Genomic DNA, 12,895 nt, shown 5'->3' with positions numbered 1-12,895 from the left:
GGACAGGAGATCAGCACAGCATGTCGAAGATCCATGCTAAATCATGGGGACTCCAAGGCCTATGCTAAGTACTTCTGCTTTTAACAGATAGGTTTTCAAAAATGCAAACAGGGAAAGGCAGTGGGGGGATTCTTCCCAGCACGATCCATGGTCTGACTTTTGCTCACAAGCGAATGAACTTCCTCTGCGGCAACAGCCCAGACTGTGCAACTCCCACCCCAAGAGTTTCAGCCAGTTCACCATCCAAGTTTGAAAAGTGCACTTTGTTTAAGCAAGCATTTGGCATGCCTTGCTGATTCTTGTAGTCTGCAAACCTTCACATGTTTAGACAGAAAGCAAGCACAGGATTGCACCCTTTGTCTATTATATTGCTTTACTCTGCTGATTTTGATTTGGTGCACATATCACAACAATCCAGAGTACAGGTTGAGTATGAGTTGTTATTATGTGCAAACCCTATGGTTTAATGATAGGTTGTTAACTATGAATGACTCAGGAAGACAATGCTTGGTTTGCTGCTAGGCTGTGAATTCTACATTTTTCATGGTTAGTGGTTTATAGTTAAACCACAGTGCAGGGTTAGCAATGTAACAACAACCAAAATTCAAAAATACCCATGATTTAATGTCAACCCACACTCCACCTATACTCCAGGCTATCATTTCATGCAAACCAGGTCACTGTTTTACAGCTTTCCCCAATCTGGCACCCTGTAGATTTAGTCAGCTTCAACTCCCATTAGCTTCAGCCATTGCGGCGAATGGTTAAGAATTCTGGAAATTGCAGTCCAAATCATCTGTAGGGCACAAGGCAGGGGAAGGTTGTCATAAATAAGCTGAATGCATTCTTTGTACTGCTTTAAGCATCTTTGTAAGCTGCCTTGAGCTTCCTTTAAGAGTGAAAAAGACATATAACAACTGGGTATATTAAGAATACAATGTGTGCATGTTATTGGGAGTCAGGGATTGCCTCTAGTTGTCCTTCATGACCCTAAGAAGAAGGAGACATTCCTTGGAGTGCCCTGAAGCTTTCTGCACACCTGGCAGGCTTTGCTCCAGCCCATGAAATGCAGTCCATTCTGAACTATCATATCGACTGGGCTGCCTGGGTAATCCTTCTCGGGTTCACCCCACCAGGCCTGATGCCAAAGGTGCTGAACCTCTTTCAGCCCAAGGTCCAAATTCCATTAAGGAAGCCCCCAAGGGTCACGGTCCAGTGGTGGGTGGGGCCAAGGTCAAAAGGGGTGGGACCAAAAATGCCAGCACATTCTAGTGTAAAGTTCTTTCTGCCAGTAACTTAAGCCTGAGGGAAAATACCATGCAGAAGACAGGAAAGGGACAAACAACTTGGTGGCTGGAGGAAAGGGTCTGGCCCCTGCAGGTTCAGATTCAAGCCAGGGCCCAGAGGCTTAACCCTTCTGGATTTATGTCATGCTGGCACAGGCTGCTGGCTGGGAGTGTGGCACTGGCATGGACCTTCAGCTCCCCATTTGACTGATCCTGGTTTACCATCAGTGCTGCTGCTGCCGCCACCAGAAGACCCAGCTAACTTGGAAAAGCCCTCTTGCCTTCCTCCATCCCAGTCCAGCCATTTCTCCCAGGGGCTTGTCTGAATTCTGCACTGAGCACAGCAGTGGGTAAGTGAGTGCTCAGACTGAAGTTTAAACAAGCCAGTCGCCTACCTGCTGTCATTGTAGAGAGCTTCTTTTTCTGTCTGAAGACGCAGAAAGCTAAGAGAAGGAGGCAAGGCAGAGGAAAAATAATGCAAACAAACCCAAACCCCAAAACTTAGAAGTTTTGATTAGAATTAGAGATTAGAATTCATGATGCAAATGAACTGCACGGCCTCACAGTGGCTTAATTTGCATGGATTTATTTTGTTCCATGAGGCTGACGTTTTCAATGAATTTCAGGAGAGGCCTGTCTCTGTCCCCTTTTATATACTCTCTGCTGACTGATAAAAACAGAGGGACATTTGGAATAGGGTGCTTTGTTTCTGGTTAGTTCCCATACACATCATTCTTAGCCTAGTTTAGGATGGGCCTGAGGAAAGACGAACAGGCCTTACTGTCCTGTCCTCCACCCCTGTCCTCACCTAGAGGGCAACAGGCTACTCACATCAATTCCTCCTCCTCTTTCAACTCCTGGCCTCTTCTGGACTAGAGCGTGCCACAGGCTCCTTCGCCCTTGCTCTGCCTCGGCTTGCTTTATGCAGCTTCCCAGCCACACCAGGTGCCTGGCCTTGTTCATTTATCAGGCCACCATCCAACTCAGAATAGCCAGCCCTCCTGCAGCCTGCAGTCTCTGGGGAGGGGCTGTGCTCCCCGCCTCACTCAGCACTTCACCACCCTCGACCATTCCTATCCAACACTCCATTTCCTTATCTATGGGCTTTTCCCGGCAGTGGGTGCCCTCTGAAAATCTAAGAGAGCCATTGGTGATTGGTATAAGATGCCTTGGGCAAACATTTCTTCAAAAATGCTGCATGATAAAGAAAAAAAAATCTACTAAATCATAAGGACTATCAACATGCTTTTTATAAAAACCAATGCAGAACAGTTGCAGCATACTGGAAGCATATGGACCAGATGTAGTCGTTCCTTTCCACCCTCCCAGGGTGCCAAACCTCTGTTATACATTCCTTAGCTAAATCAAGCAGGAAATTTAGCCTGCTAGTAGAAAAAAATCCCACGCACCCCACTAGTAGAGTCCATTCCTCCTCAGACTTACCTCTCCTGTTTCTTCTTTAGCTTCTCTGCAAGCTGCATGGGAGAGAAGTGGCTGTGAGGACCTCTGGCAACCGCAATCACCCCACCACTGTCCTTGCCCAAAGAAGAGTGTGGGGGGAGGGGGCAGAGACACCCACCCAGGCTTCTCCTTACCTTGCTGAGTTCTTGCTGCAAATGGGACATTTCTATTGTCTTAGATGCCTATAGGAGGGGGAAGCAGAAACAAACACAGACGTTTATCTCAGGCACTCAGAGTGCTGCACAGTTTTTCAGTAGTCTTCAACAATTCTATCACACAGGATCTTAGGACAAGACCTGGATGTTTTTTGCAGTGGCAAAGATAAGAGAGCGCCAAAGCTTATGCTCTCTCTCTGCCAAGAAATTGGGGCAGGCTTAGGGCCTACACTAGGGTTGTTGAAGCTATTCTTTTCCGAATGAAAACAAGTAATCCTCTTCTGGATTTTTTTTTAAATCCCCACAGAGCACAGGATGTGGCGATACAGATTTGTGAGGGGAACCTCTCCTCCACTGGAAGGGATGTCCCATCCTCCAGGAGCTTCCTGCAACCTGTCTCCAACCTCTTCTCAACCATATCGACAGTGGCCATTTTACTAGTAATACTGTTATTATTACATTATATTTTATTACTGCTTGTAGCTGAAGATCTCTGGGGGTTCACAACATTTAAGTCACCCATCCAGATGTCAACCAGGCCTGACCCTGCTTAGCTTTCACAATTAGGCAGGGTGAAACACTTCAGGCTATACAGAAGCTAAAGGCACTCCATGGAGTGAACAATTTATGGTCCTCCAGATATTTTGGCCAGGAACTCCTATCATCCTTCAATATTGGTCATGCTGGTTAGAACTGATGGGAATAGTAGGCCAAAATAGCTAAAGGACCACAAGTTTTCCATCTCTGCAATACATATTCTCCAGGAAACTCAACACAACTCTATGCAACAGGTAAAGAGGATCATCTCCATACTACCAACAGGGGATGAAGAGCAAAAGACCAGCAGCCACCTAAACTGTTCACTGCTGAGTGAAGATTCGGAACAGGGACTTCCTGGCTTACTGCTCATCCTCTTAACCAAACCAGCTCTCCACAAGCGTACAGGCCCGGAGCATGCAGGCCTTGTCACTATGGCAACAGTGGGGAAGTTGCATCCCCAGAACAGTACTAGAGAGTCCCTGGCCCTTCACTGGGCAGCACCCACATTCCTAGGTTCCACAAGGAGCTGGGCAGGAAGGAAGAAGTGAGCACATGTTGGGAGAGGACCACAGAAGGACCTGAGCAGCCTTCCCCACCTGGTGCCCTCCAGAAGTTTTGGACTTCAACTCCCAGAAGCTGAGCCAAGACAACCAATGGACCAGGGATTCTGGGAGCTGTAGTTCAGGCATCTGGAGAGCACCAGGTTGGAGAAAGCAACTCAGCCACAAACAGATCCCCTGAAGCTCAGGAAGGAGGAATCGGGGGTGGAAAGGGGCTGCAGCTTCGCCTCTTTCCTTGGCTGAGCCATGAAAAGCCCTGGCCCTGGAACCTGAGGCTCCAAAGCTGCCCTGCCCAGCTCCCACATAGACCCTCAGGAAGATACCTGGGAACACAATTTGCATGCTATTTGAATTCTGAAGTGTGTACAGAGCACCCCACCCCACCCCAACACAATCCCCCACAGTGCTGTTGACCAACTGAGGCTACAAGGCTGGGCTGGCAGCCAACGTTCTCCTGAGAAAAGCCATCCTCAAGGCAACCCCACTCACCTCGAGGCTCTGCAGCTGCTCCTTCAGAAGGATTTTCTCCTCTTGCTCCATCTGCCACTTCAGTTCCACCTCTGACAGCCGCTGCTGGGCGATGCTGCTGCTATCAGGCACCTGGGCCTCTGAATCCTCTGGCCTGGCACGGTTGGGCTCCATGGAGCCATTGCCCTTCCCACTGCCTCGGTTTTCTGCCTGCCGGGCCAATTCCTTCTCATAGCGCTCCTGTAGAGCTGAAGAAGAGCGGTCAACCACTCCTAACTGCACTGACTGAGTGGGGCAACCGGAGGCAGGGGCAGGTCAGTCTCCAGACCTTTTGGACATTCAACTCCCAGAAGCATGGGCAATGGTCAGGAATGCTGGGAGTTGAAGTCCTACTTTCAGTGCCTCCCCTGCACTACACCCAAAGAAGGGGACCCACAGGCCCATCCTGGTCTCCATCAAGTTTTCTCCCACATTCTTTTAAATCATGATTTAAAATCTGTGCTTGTGGGGCCATCTGTGACACAGGCCCATCCAAGTCAGCTGTGGCAGGATCTGAATGCCCCAGAGTTGTTCCTTTCACCTCTGGCAGAAGGGGGAAGGAATACACTTCACTGCTCATGTTTTACACAGTCCTCCTTTCAGAGCCATGGCCACACAGAGCGGCATCATAAATCGCTCCTCAGAATCCGCTTGAGCTTCCCCGATTTCCACCTCCCAACAGCCCCTCGGAAAGGAAGCAGGAAGAGGCTGCTGCAGGCTGAGTTCCAACTCCAGAAAAAGGCCCTTGAATGAACTCCTCCTGCCCGCGAGAGCTTTCTCTTGCTCCTGGCCTTGCGCGGCTCCGGCCTTCCCCCTTCTGTATCCAACCGGACTGGTGGGCCTGTTCTCTACTTGCTGGCACAAGGCTTATTTTTCGATCCAGTCCCCACCACCTACACATCCCAGCCTGCTGTGGACATGCGCAATGTGATGCAGGCACACCACAAAATGTGCAGGGCTCCATAGGCAAAGAACTCTTCAAGCCACTGCTCGTCAGGAGAGGCTCTTCAGCTTGCACTCTAAGTTCTACGGCAAAAGAGTACAATTCCTTTCAGCCAGAGAGCCAAATTCCATTTCACGCTTGGAGGCCACACTCCCAAGGTGGGTGGGCCCAAAGGCAAAGGGAGCTGGGACCAAAATATCAGCATAGGTTAGCTTCAGGTTCTTACCACCAGTAACTAAACCTTGGAAGAGGCATGTCAATCTTTTAAAGAGTGGGGGTCAGGACCATACCAAAGCTAGGAAACCACAAAACAATCACTGATTGTGTGTGTGGGGGGGTGCCTTTGGGGTCCGATTTGTTCCCAGAGCCTGAGGTTCTGTACACCTGCAAAAGACAAAAAACCTCTCCCTGCAATTCCCTGCCTGGAACCAGGGCTCCACTCATACATGGCTAACCCAGATATTCTCTATGGTCCCCTTCTTCAACAGTCTTCCCCTGTGTCTGACCTGAGCCATCTCACAGGCTTCCCATTTTAACCCGAGTCCAGCTCAGCCCAGCTTAGTACCTGCCATGTTCTTCTGCAGTGCAGCGTTCTCCGCCTGCAGCCTCAACAGCTCCCCATCCACAGGACTGGCCGGGGACACACCTTCAGCGGTGGAGGCCTCCCCTTCCCGGAGACACTTGTTCTCCTTCTCCAGCTGCTCGATCTGGGAGCACAGCTGGAGTGGAAAGACCAGAGGGTTACTTTCAGCACCAGCAGCCTTCTATCTCAGTCAACAAACTTGAGGAGAAATACAGGTGTGAGGGGTTATCCATCATGGCAGAAATGAGCACACGGATCTTCCTCCCAGAAGGAAAAATTCCCTATGTGCTTCACACAAATGCTTGTAGTGCTCTTTTATTTTCGACCATTCTTTGGAGGGGTGCAAGCGACAGGGGTGGTCTCCTTCCTCATGCAAGAGTCTCAGCTTTATATGGATGGAAGCAACACATTGATTGCTTCAAATTCCTGGGGATAAGATTCTGTCCCTATTATCCAAAATACAATTAAGTACACAGAGAGTTGCTGCTTGCAAGGATCCTGCCACATAGAAAATAATGTTATAACACAATTGGGATTGCCCTTCTGACATATTGATTTTATTATAGTTTTATCCTGCTTTTTTCCTCCATTTTATCCTCACATTTTATTTTATCCCTGTGAGGTAGGTCAGGATGAGCATCTTCAACTTGCCCAAAGCTTCCAGTGAGCTTTATGGCTAAGTGGGGACCAGAATCTGAATCTCCCAGTTCTGTGTACTGGGGCTGGGAAGGGGAAAAGCTTGCAGTGATGATACTGACTGATGAGACCACTCAGGTGGGGTGGTCAAGGAGACCTAACCCTAACCCTTCACAAGCCCAAAGGGAGCCAAGCCACCAGAGACAGGAAACTTGAAGTCCGGCCCTGTGGCACGCTTGTCCCGCTCTACAGCTGCTCTCTCACTTTGGCTCGCTCTGATGCCCCAGAGAAAAAGGGAGGAAAATAGCCAGAGCTTATGGGAGGTGAAAGATCCCTTTGTGACTGCAGCGGAGGGCACCAGATTGGAGCGATGGCATCATAGGCACAGCTGGCCCACTCCGTTCTGCCACCAGCGTAGCACTCACGCCCCCAGACCAGGCTTTGGAGACCTTGTCCGAAGGCCGCCTGGCGCGGCGGACCTGCCCTCTGCCAAAAGCCACCGCAGGCCACACAGCACCATCTAGCAGGCTGCTGGTGCCACTGCAGCAGCATCTCGAGCTGCATCTCCAGTACCTTGGAGAGCTCCTGCATGAGGGTGCTGTTTTGCAGCCTGAAGTCATCTTCCTGGCTGTGCAGTTTTCCCTGAAGCATTTCATTTTCACTAAGCAGGGCATCCACCTCCTGGGGGACAGGGGAAGGAGGGGGAGAGGAGAAGGGAAGGAGGGGAGAGCGAGAGAGAGTCAAAATCTATTATTTGGGAAGAGGTATCATCCATGCATTCCACCAGGAAGTGGCTCCGAACTCCCAAGCAGGGTAGAGCCTGGGGCCCTACAATAATAGGAAATGTCCTCCCCAGCCACCTCCGACTCTCCCCTGGTGCACCGCAACACAGAGCAAAACTACAGAATTTGCTGCCACAGGAAGTGCTGATGGCCACCAATCTGGATGGCTTTAAAAGGGGACTGGAGAGATTCATGACAGGGTAGGTTGTCAGTGGCTTACGAGTTGTGTGCTACCTCCATTACAGTTGCTGAGGAGCTTGGGCAGGAGGAGGTCTTGCATCCACCCTGCTTGAGTGATTCCATGTGAAGCTGTTTTGCCATGGTGTGTTCAGTATGCTGGACCAGATGGACAACAGCATGGCTTCTCTTGTGTTCTAAGTGGTACTTTATGGCAGAGGGACACCTGGGAGTTATGGGAGCTGGAAGGAGAGCTGCTGAATTGGGAGAAGGTTGAAGAGAGCCCCCTTCTACATTTAGCGCAAAGGCACAGAACTCGAGCCCTCCAGGGCTCTCAGAAGGCCCTTCTGCCCCTTCCCTCAACTGAAGACCCCTTTGCAATTTCCTGGTTTTTGTGTAGTTCCCCCGCAATTCAAAAGGGCTGATATGCCTTTCTTAAGGTTCATTTCCTAGCACTAGAAGTTTTATGTGAAAATACGCTGGTCCTTTGGCCCTGCCCATGAGTGGAATACAGCCCCAAACAGCTTCTCCAAAATAGATCTATCTATAGTTACCAGCTCCGCCCCCCTTTTTTTTTTCCTGTGGGCAGGGCCGCGATCTTGAGTGGAAAGCAGCTGGTTAGGAATCAAGTCTGTCCCCACTCTGGGTTATCAAAACTCCCTCTGTGTGAAAAGATGGTACATCACCCAGGAGAAGGAAAGGAGGCCTTGTAGACAGGTAGGAGATGAAAAAGGAGGGAGAAAACAGGCGATAATGGGAGACATGGTACCAGCTGAGGCAGGATGGCAATGATAGTAAAAAGCATCATACAAGGAGCCTTACCTGAGCCTTTTTGCTCTTACTCAGAGCCTGCGAAAGAAAGATACAAGTTACTAATGCTGCAGTGAGGGGAGGGGAGCAGGAAGAGAGGGACAAAACTGCTATTCTTCTACCCCACAATCAGCTGTACCTAAGGGCTTGTATAGGGCTGCTGGATCTTGTGGATCTCTTGAAGTCTTACGGGTAGGTAAAATCCATCCAGCATGGTAAAAAAATCATTCTCTCCTTGCAACTTTTAAGATGCAGAAATGGGATTCTATCATGGGAAAGGGCCACACAGTTATTTCACGGCATTCTTGCTTGGAAAATTTTCAGTCTTGAGAACAGAAGGACCAACCCTGACATCAAGGCAGGTCTGATGTAGCCTCACCTTTGAAGTTTCAATGGTAGGGGAACAATAATTTCCAGGACAAGAGTCCTCCTTGGGCCCAATGAGCTGCCTTTCAGATTCTTCCACCAAGACCACCAAAAGGGGAGGAACACTATCCACCCAGCACACACATCCACACACAGATCCTATTCCACTAAAGAAAATCAATTTACCTTCTGAGCCTTGGCAAACTCCTTATCCAAAACGGTCACTCGTTGTCGAAGACAATTTAATTCTAAAAACAAAGTGATGAAAATTGTGAAAATAATTTAAAAGTGGGGATGTTCTTCTGTCTTTCTATGTATGTACAACATGACTTTAAATATTGGGACCTGACAAATAAGGCTTTAGAATCTCAACTATATGCACAGGTTTCTAGTACTCATAGCAGTCTGTCAAAAGCTACAGTGTTTAAAAAGCTCTGTGTGTAGGGCTTTCCTGGACATAAGAAATGACACATACATTGAGAATGGTTTGGGAATTGCAAACACATGCAAACAAGACTGTCAGGGAGATGTCACTCAAGGTGAGAGGAGCAAAAAGACTATAGGTCAGAGGCAGGGCAAATGCAGATCTTCAGGAGTTTTGGACTTCAATTTCCAGAAGCCCCTCTCACCACTCTCATGAATGCCAGAAAGTGATGGGTAATATCTAAAGTTAGTCCTGCACAGAGCAAAGGACTTACATTCATTCAGCAGGCCTGCTCTAGATTGGATACTACCCCAAATTCAAACCATCTGGAGATCTACTTCCTGCCCACCTCTCCTCTGGGCCTTCTGAATGTACACAGTAGGCACATTCAGGAAGGGAGGGAGAAATGGCCAGAGGAGGGAGGAAGAGAAGGAGAGCAGAAAGGGCTGTCAGTGAAGGATGGCCAATGTGAACCCACTTCCTCTCAAAGTTTAGTGTGGGGGGTGGAGAAGATGTTTTGCAACTCCTCTCTCCCTTATTAGAGGATCAGGGAAAATGACTGGGGAGCCCCCAGGCCCTGCACAAATCACTCTGCTTTTGCAAGTCATGAGGAGGAGGAGGAGGAGGAGGAGGAGGAGGAGGAGGAGGAGCTAAAGAAGGCCTGGAGGCCCCCAGCCCTCTAACCACAAAACCCTGATTTGGCAACTTGCCCAGCTTCTAAGATGTCAGATCAAGCCCCACCCACAGGCTTTCAATTGTATTTCTCATAATTGTAAGGGCTAGAAAGCTGGGCTGTGCTTTTGAAGGAAAGCCACATTCTATCACATCCTCATTTATGGCCCCTTGGCAAAATTCAGGCACCAGCTTTGCATGCACCTTAACAGCCACTCCTACCCATTACTTTCCTTGGCCACCACTACCACTCCTGTTCTTTACTTTCCAGATTCTGCAGCGCCTTTGTTATTGGATGCAGACAGAGCAAGCATCCATGAGAAGAGGCCAGAGCTCAGTGGCAGAGCACCAGCTGGACCTGTGGAAGGTTCCGTGATCGATCCCCCATACCTCCAAGCAGGGCTGGAGAAACTCTGCCTGCAATGCTGGAGAGCTGCTGCCAGTGTAGTGGGTGAGAAGGAGCAAGGGCCCAACCTGGCCTAAAGCAATTTCCTATGTTCCTAATCCTAGGCAAATATAAGCAGTTAAGAATAGTCAGGACTAAGAGGGAGTACGATACTTTGGTGTTTGTTGAAGAAAAGGAGAAATCATCTATATTTTGCACCACAGTGAGCCAGCAATGCATGGCCTTCCAGATGTTTTGGCCCACATCATCACCATGGGCTGATGGGAGTTGTAGACCAAAGCAGCCTGCAGGCCACAAGCTGCCTATTCTTACCAGTGTAGGAAAGTCTGAAAGTCTCAAGAGAAGTCTGAGAAAGGCCTCCCTTCTTACCAGCAGTATTCTTGCGGAGTTCATCGGAGAGCTGATAATTTTGTGTCCGAAGTTCCAGCAGCTGGGTCTGGCAAGAAGAACAGCAGATGATGGAAAAGTCAGCTCAGCCAAGGACTCCAGGGTTCTTTCTGGGCCGCTTGTCCTACAAGCGGTGCACAACCATTTCTCAACCAGACAGCACTACCCAACCCTTTCTTCACCCATCCTCAACTTTTAAGAAGGCTGTACTTTTCCCATTTTACAGATTGAGGTTAGGAAGCAGATGCTGCCCCCAAGGTAAATCCTGATCTGAATGAGCCATCCCATTGACCCACACTAGCTTTGGAGTGGGAGACAGGACATGGATGCCAGGGACCAGCAGCAATGGGAAAAGGAGCACCGGTTCTATAATGCCCTGCTGCAGCCTTCCTCAAACCTGTGTCCTGTGAATGTGTTGAACAACATCTCCCAACATGCCCCAGCAAGCCATGCGATGTCAAAGCCCTGAGAGCAACTACTTTTTTCTGGCCACTAATGATGTGGGTAGGCCAAGGCCCCAAGCATCCATACAGTGTCTCTATACATGCTCTTTTGCCTCTTGGCCAGCAGTCAATGGGGCCAGGCATCATCCTTCAATGGAGCAGATTTGACCCATTCTGACCTTCCCGTTGCTGTAGTTTAACTCTGCTCCCCAACCAGTCCACTCCACACCACCAAAGTGCTTTGATCTGTGAAAAAGAGCTCTGTATTGCCTTGCCAACCTCACACTCCTCCAAGAGCAGCAAACAAAGAGCTTGCTGTGTTTGAGAGTTACCCAGAACTGCCACAGGTACCAGAAAAATGTCATGAGTAGCTATACGGACAGCAACCATGTGCCTTGAATTCATCACAGGACAACCCACCCAATTCATCCCCAGCTGATTTCTCCTGACATCAAACTGCCCTCTTCTCAGCCTCTGACAAAAATGACACCAACAGCTGACTGTGTTCCAATGAATATCTGCTTTCCCAGAGCTAGTGTCTTCCAGATGTTTTGGACGTCAACTCCCATAATTCCTGCCCACTAGCCATTGCTGTCCCAAACATGTGGTTGAAGAAGGCTGGTATACATGAAAAACCCACACACATTTGCTCAGCTGCAAATCTAACCGAGTCCTCAACTTGCAGAATGCTGTGCACATGGTTAAGCAAGAACCAATGGGCATTCTGAACTCTGGAAAACCATGACTATGGTCTAGATCATGGGTCCTCAAACTATGGCCCGGGGGCCAGATCCGGCCTGCCATGTCCATTTATCCAGCCTGCCATGCCCATTTGGACCTGCCACCGCCCACCTCACCCAGCACACAGGGAGGCAGTGGTTTGCTCGCTCAGAGAACACGATCTCCAAACAAGCAAGCCACTGTCTCATGCACCCACCTCACGGCACGTGCCCGCTCCCGCCTCGCCTCACTTTGCCTCGCCAAGTGCCCCAGCCCCACCTCAGCGCACGCGCCCACATGTGCCACCCCTGTGCCAGCCCATGCGCACCACCAGCATCACCTTTCCGGCCTGCATCCAGCACTTGCAGGTTTCAACTGACTCCTGGTCTAGATGTTGGACTTGGGTATGTGTATAGAGATAGGAGATCAAGGGATGATACGTGTGACCTCGCCTTTATAAATGCTACAGCTTGAAGCTAGAGAATGAAAACAGCACTCACCATTTTCAAGCTATAACAAGAAAAGCTAAGAAGGCAAAGCAGCAAAACATATTTCATCAGGGAACAGAGGATTCAGGTACGATAAGGCTAGTGACTTGGAGCTGCAATGAGGGAGGAAGTAGCAAGATAAGCAAACAAAGGAGAGCACAAGATTCTACCTCCCCTGCAGGGAAGAACTTGGTTCTCAATGATCCCAACACTTGGAATGGTGCAACTTGGCAAATGGGATGTATACGCATTCCTGTGTAAACACTAGGGCATCTTTGTGCAATCTTGTGTACCCTACTAAGTTGGACTAGAGTTCACATTATCCCCAGTCATCATGGGGATGATGAGGGCTGTATTCCAACACTCCTGATAGACACTAGGCTGGGCAAGCCTGTCTTAGGATGTCTGGCTACAAAGGCAAACAAGACTTCTTTAATAGTTGTATAAAAAATAGAATGCTGCAAGCACAGCTTATAATGAAAGGGGAGAGAAAAGCCACATCTGCTAAAATTCCCTCTCCTGCACAATTAATTAAAGGTACAAGAGCCT

General features: G+C 49.2%; 1 protein-coding gene across 1 annotated transcript in view; it reads right to left on the bottom strand.

Moving 5' to 3' along the window:
* GRIPAP1 (GRIP1 associated protein 1) overlaps positions 1-12,895 on the bottom strand; it is a 54,451-nt gene that overhangs the window by 40,155 nt on the left and 1,401 nt on the right. Inside the window, exons 2-10 of the mRNA XM_044443415.1 lie at positions 10,678-10,779; positions 8,993-9,054; positions 8,453-8,479; positions 7,245-7,352; positions 6,018-6,171; positions 4,492-4,718; positions 2,882-2,929; positions 2,730-2,761; positions 1,682-1,729 (exon numbers count right to left, since the gene is read on the bottom strand). Of these exons, the coding sequence (XP_044299350.1) occupies positions 1,682-1,729; positions 2,730-2,761; positions 2,882-2,929; positions 4,492-4,718; positions 6,018-6,171; positions 7,245-7,352; positions 8,453-8,479; positions 8,993-9,054; positions 10,678-10,779 (808 nt within the window). The remainder of the gene's footprint in view (positions 1-1,681; positions 1,730-2,729; positions 2,762-2,881; positions 2,930-4,491; positions 4,719-6,017; positions 6,172-7,244; positions 7,353-8,452; positions 8,480-8,992; positions 9,055-10,677; positions 10,780-12,895) is intronic.

The sequence above is a fragment of the Varanus komodoensis genome, unplaced genomic scaffold (genome assembly GCF_004798865.1).
Source record: "Varanus komodoensis strain SLA01 unplaced genomic scaffold, ASM479886v1 scaffold42, whole genome shotgun sequence".
In the NCBI taxonomy this organism is placed as follows: Eukaryota; Metazoa; Chordata; class Lepidosauria; order Squamata; family Varanidae; genus Varanus; species Varanus komodoensis.
This window is presented reverse-complemented; position numbering and strand designations above follow the sequence as displayed.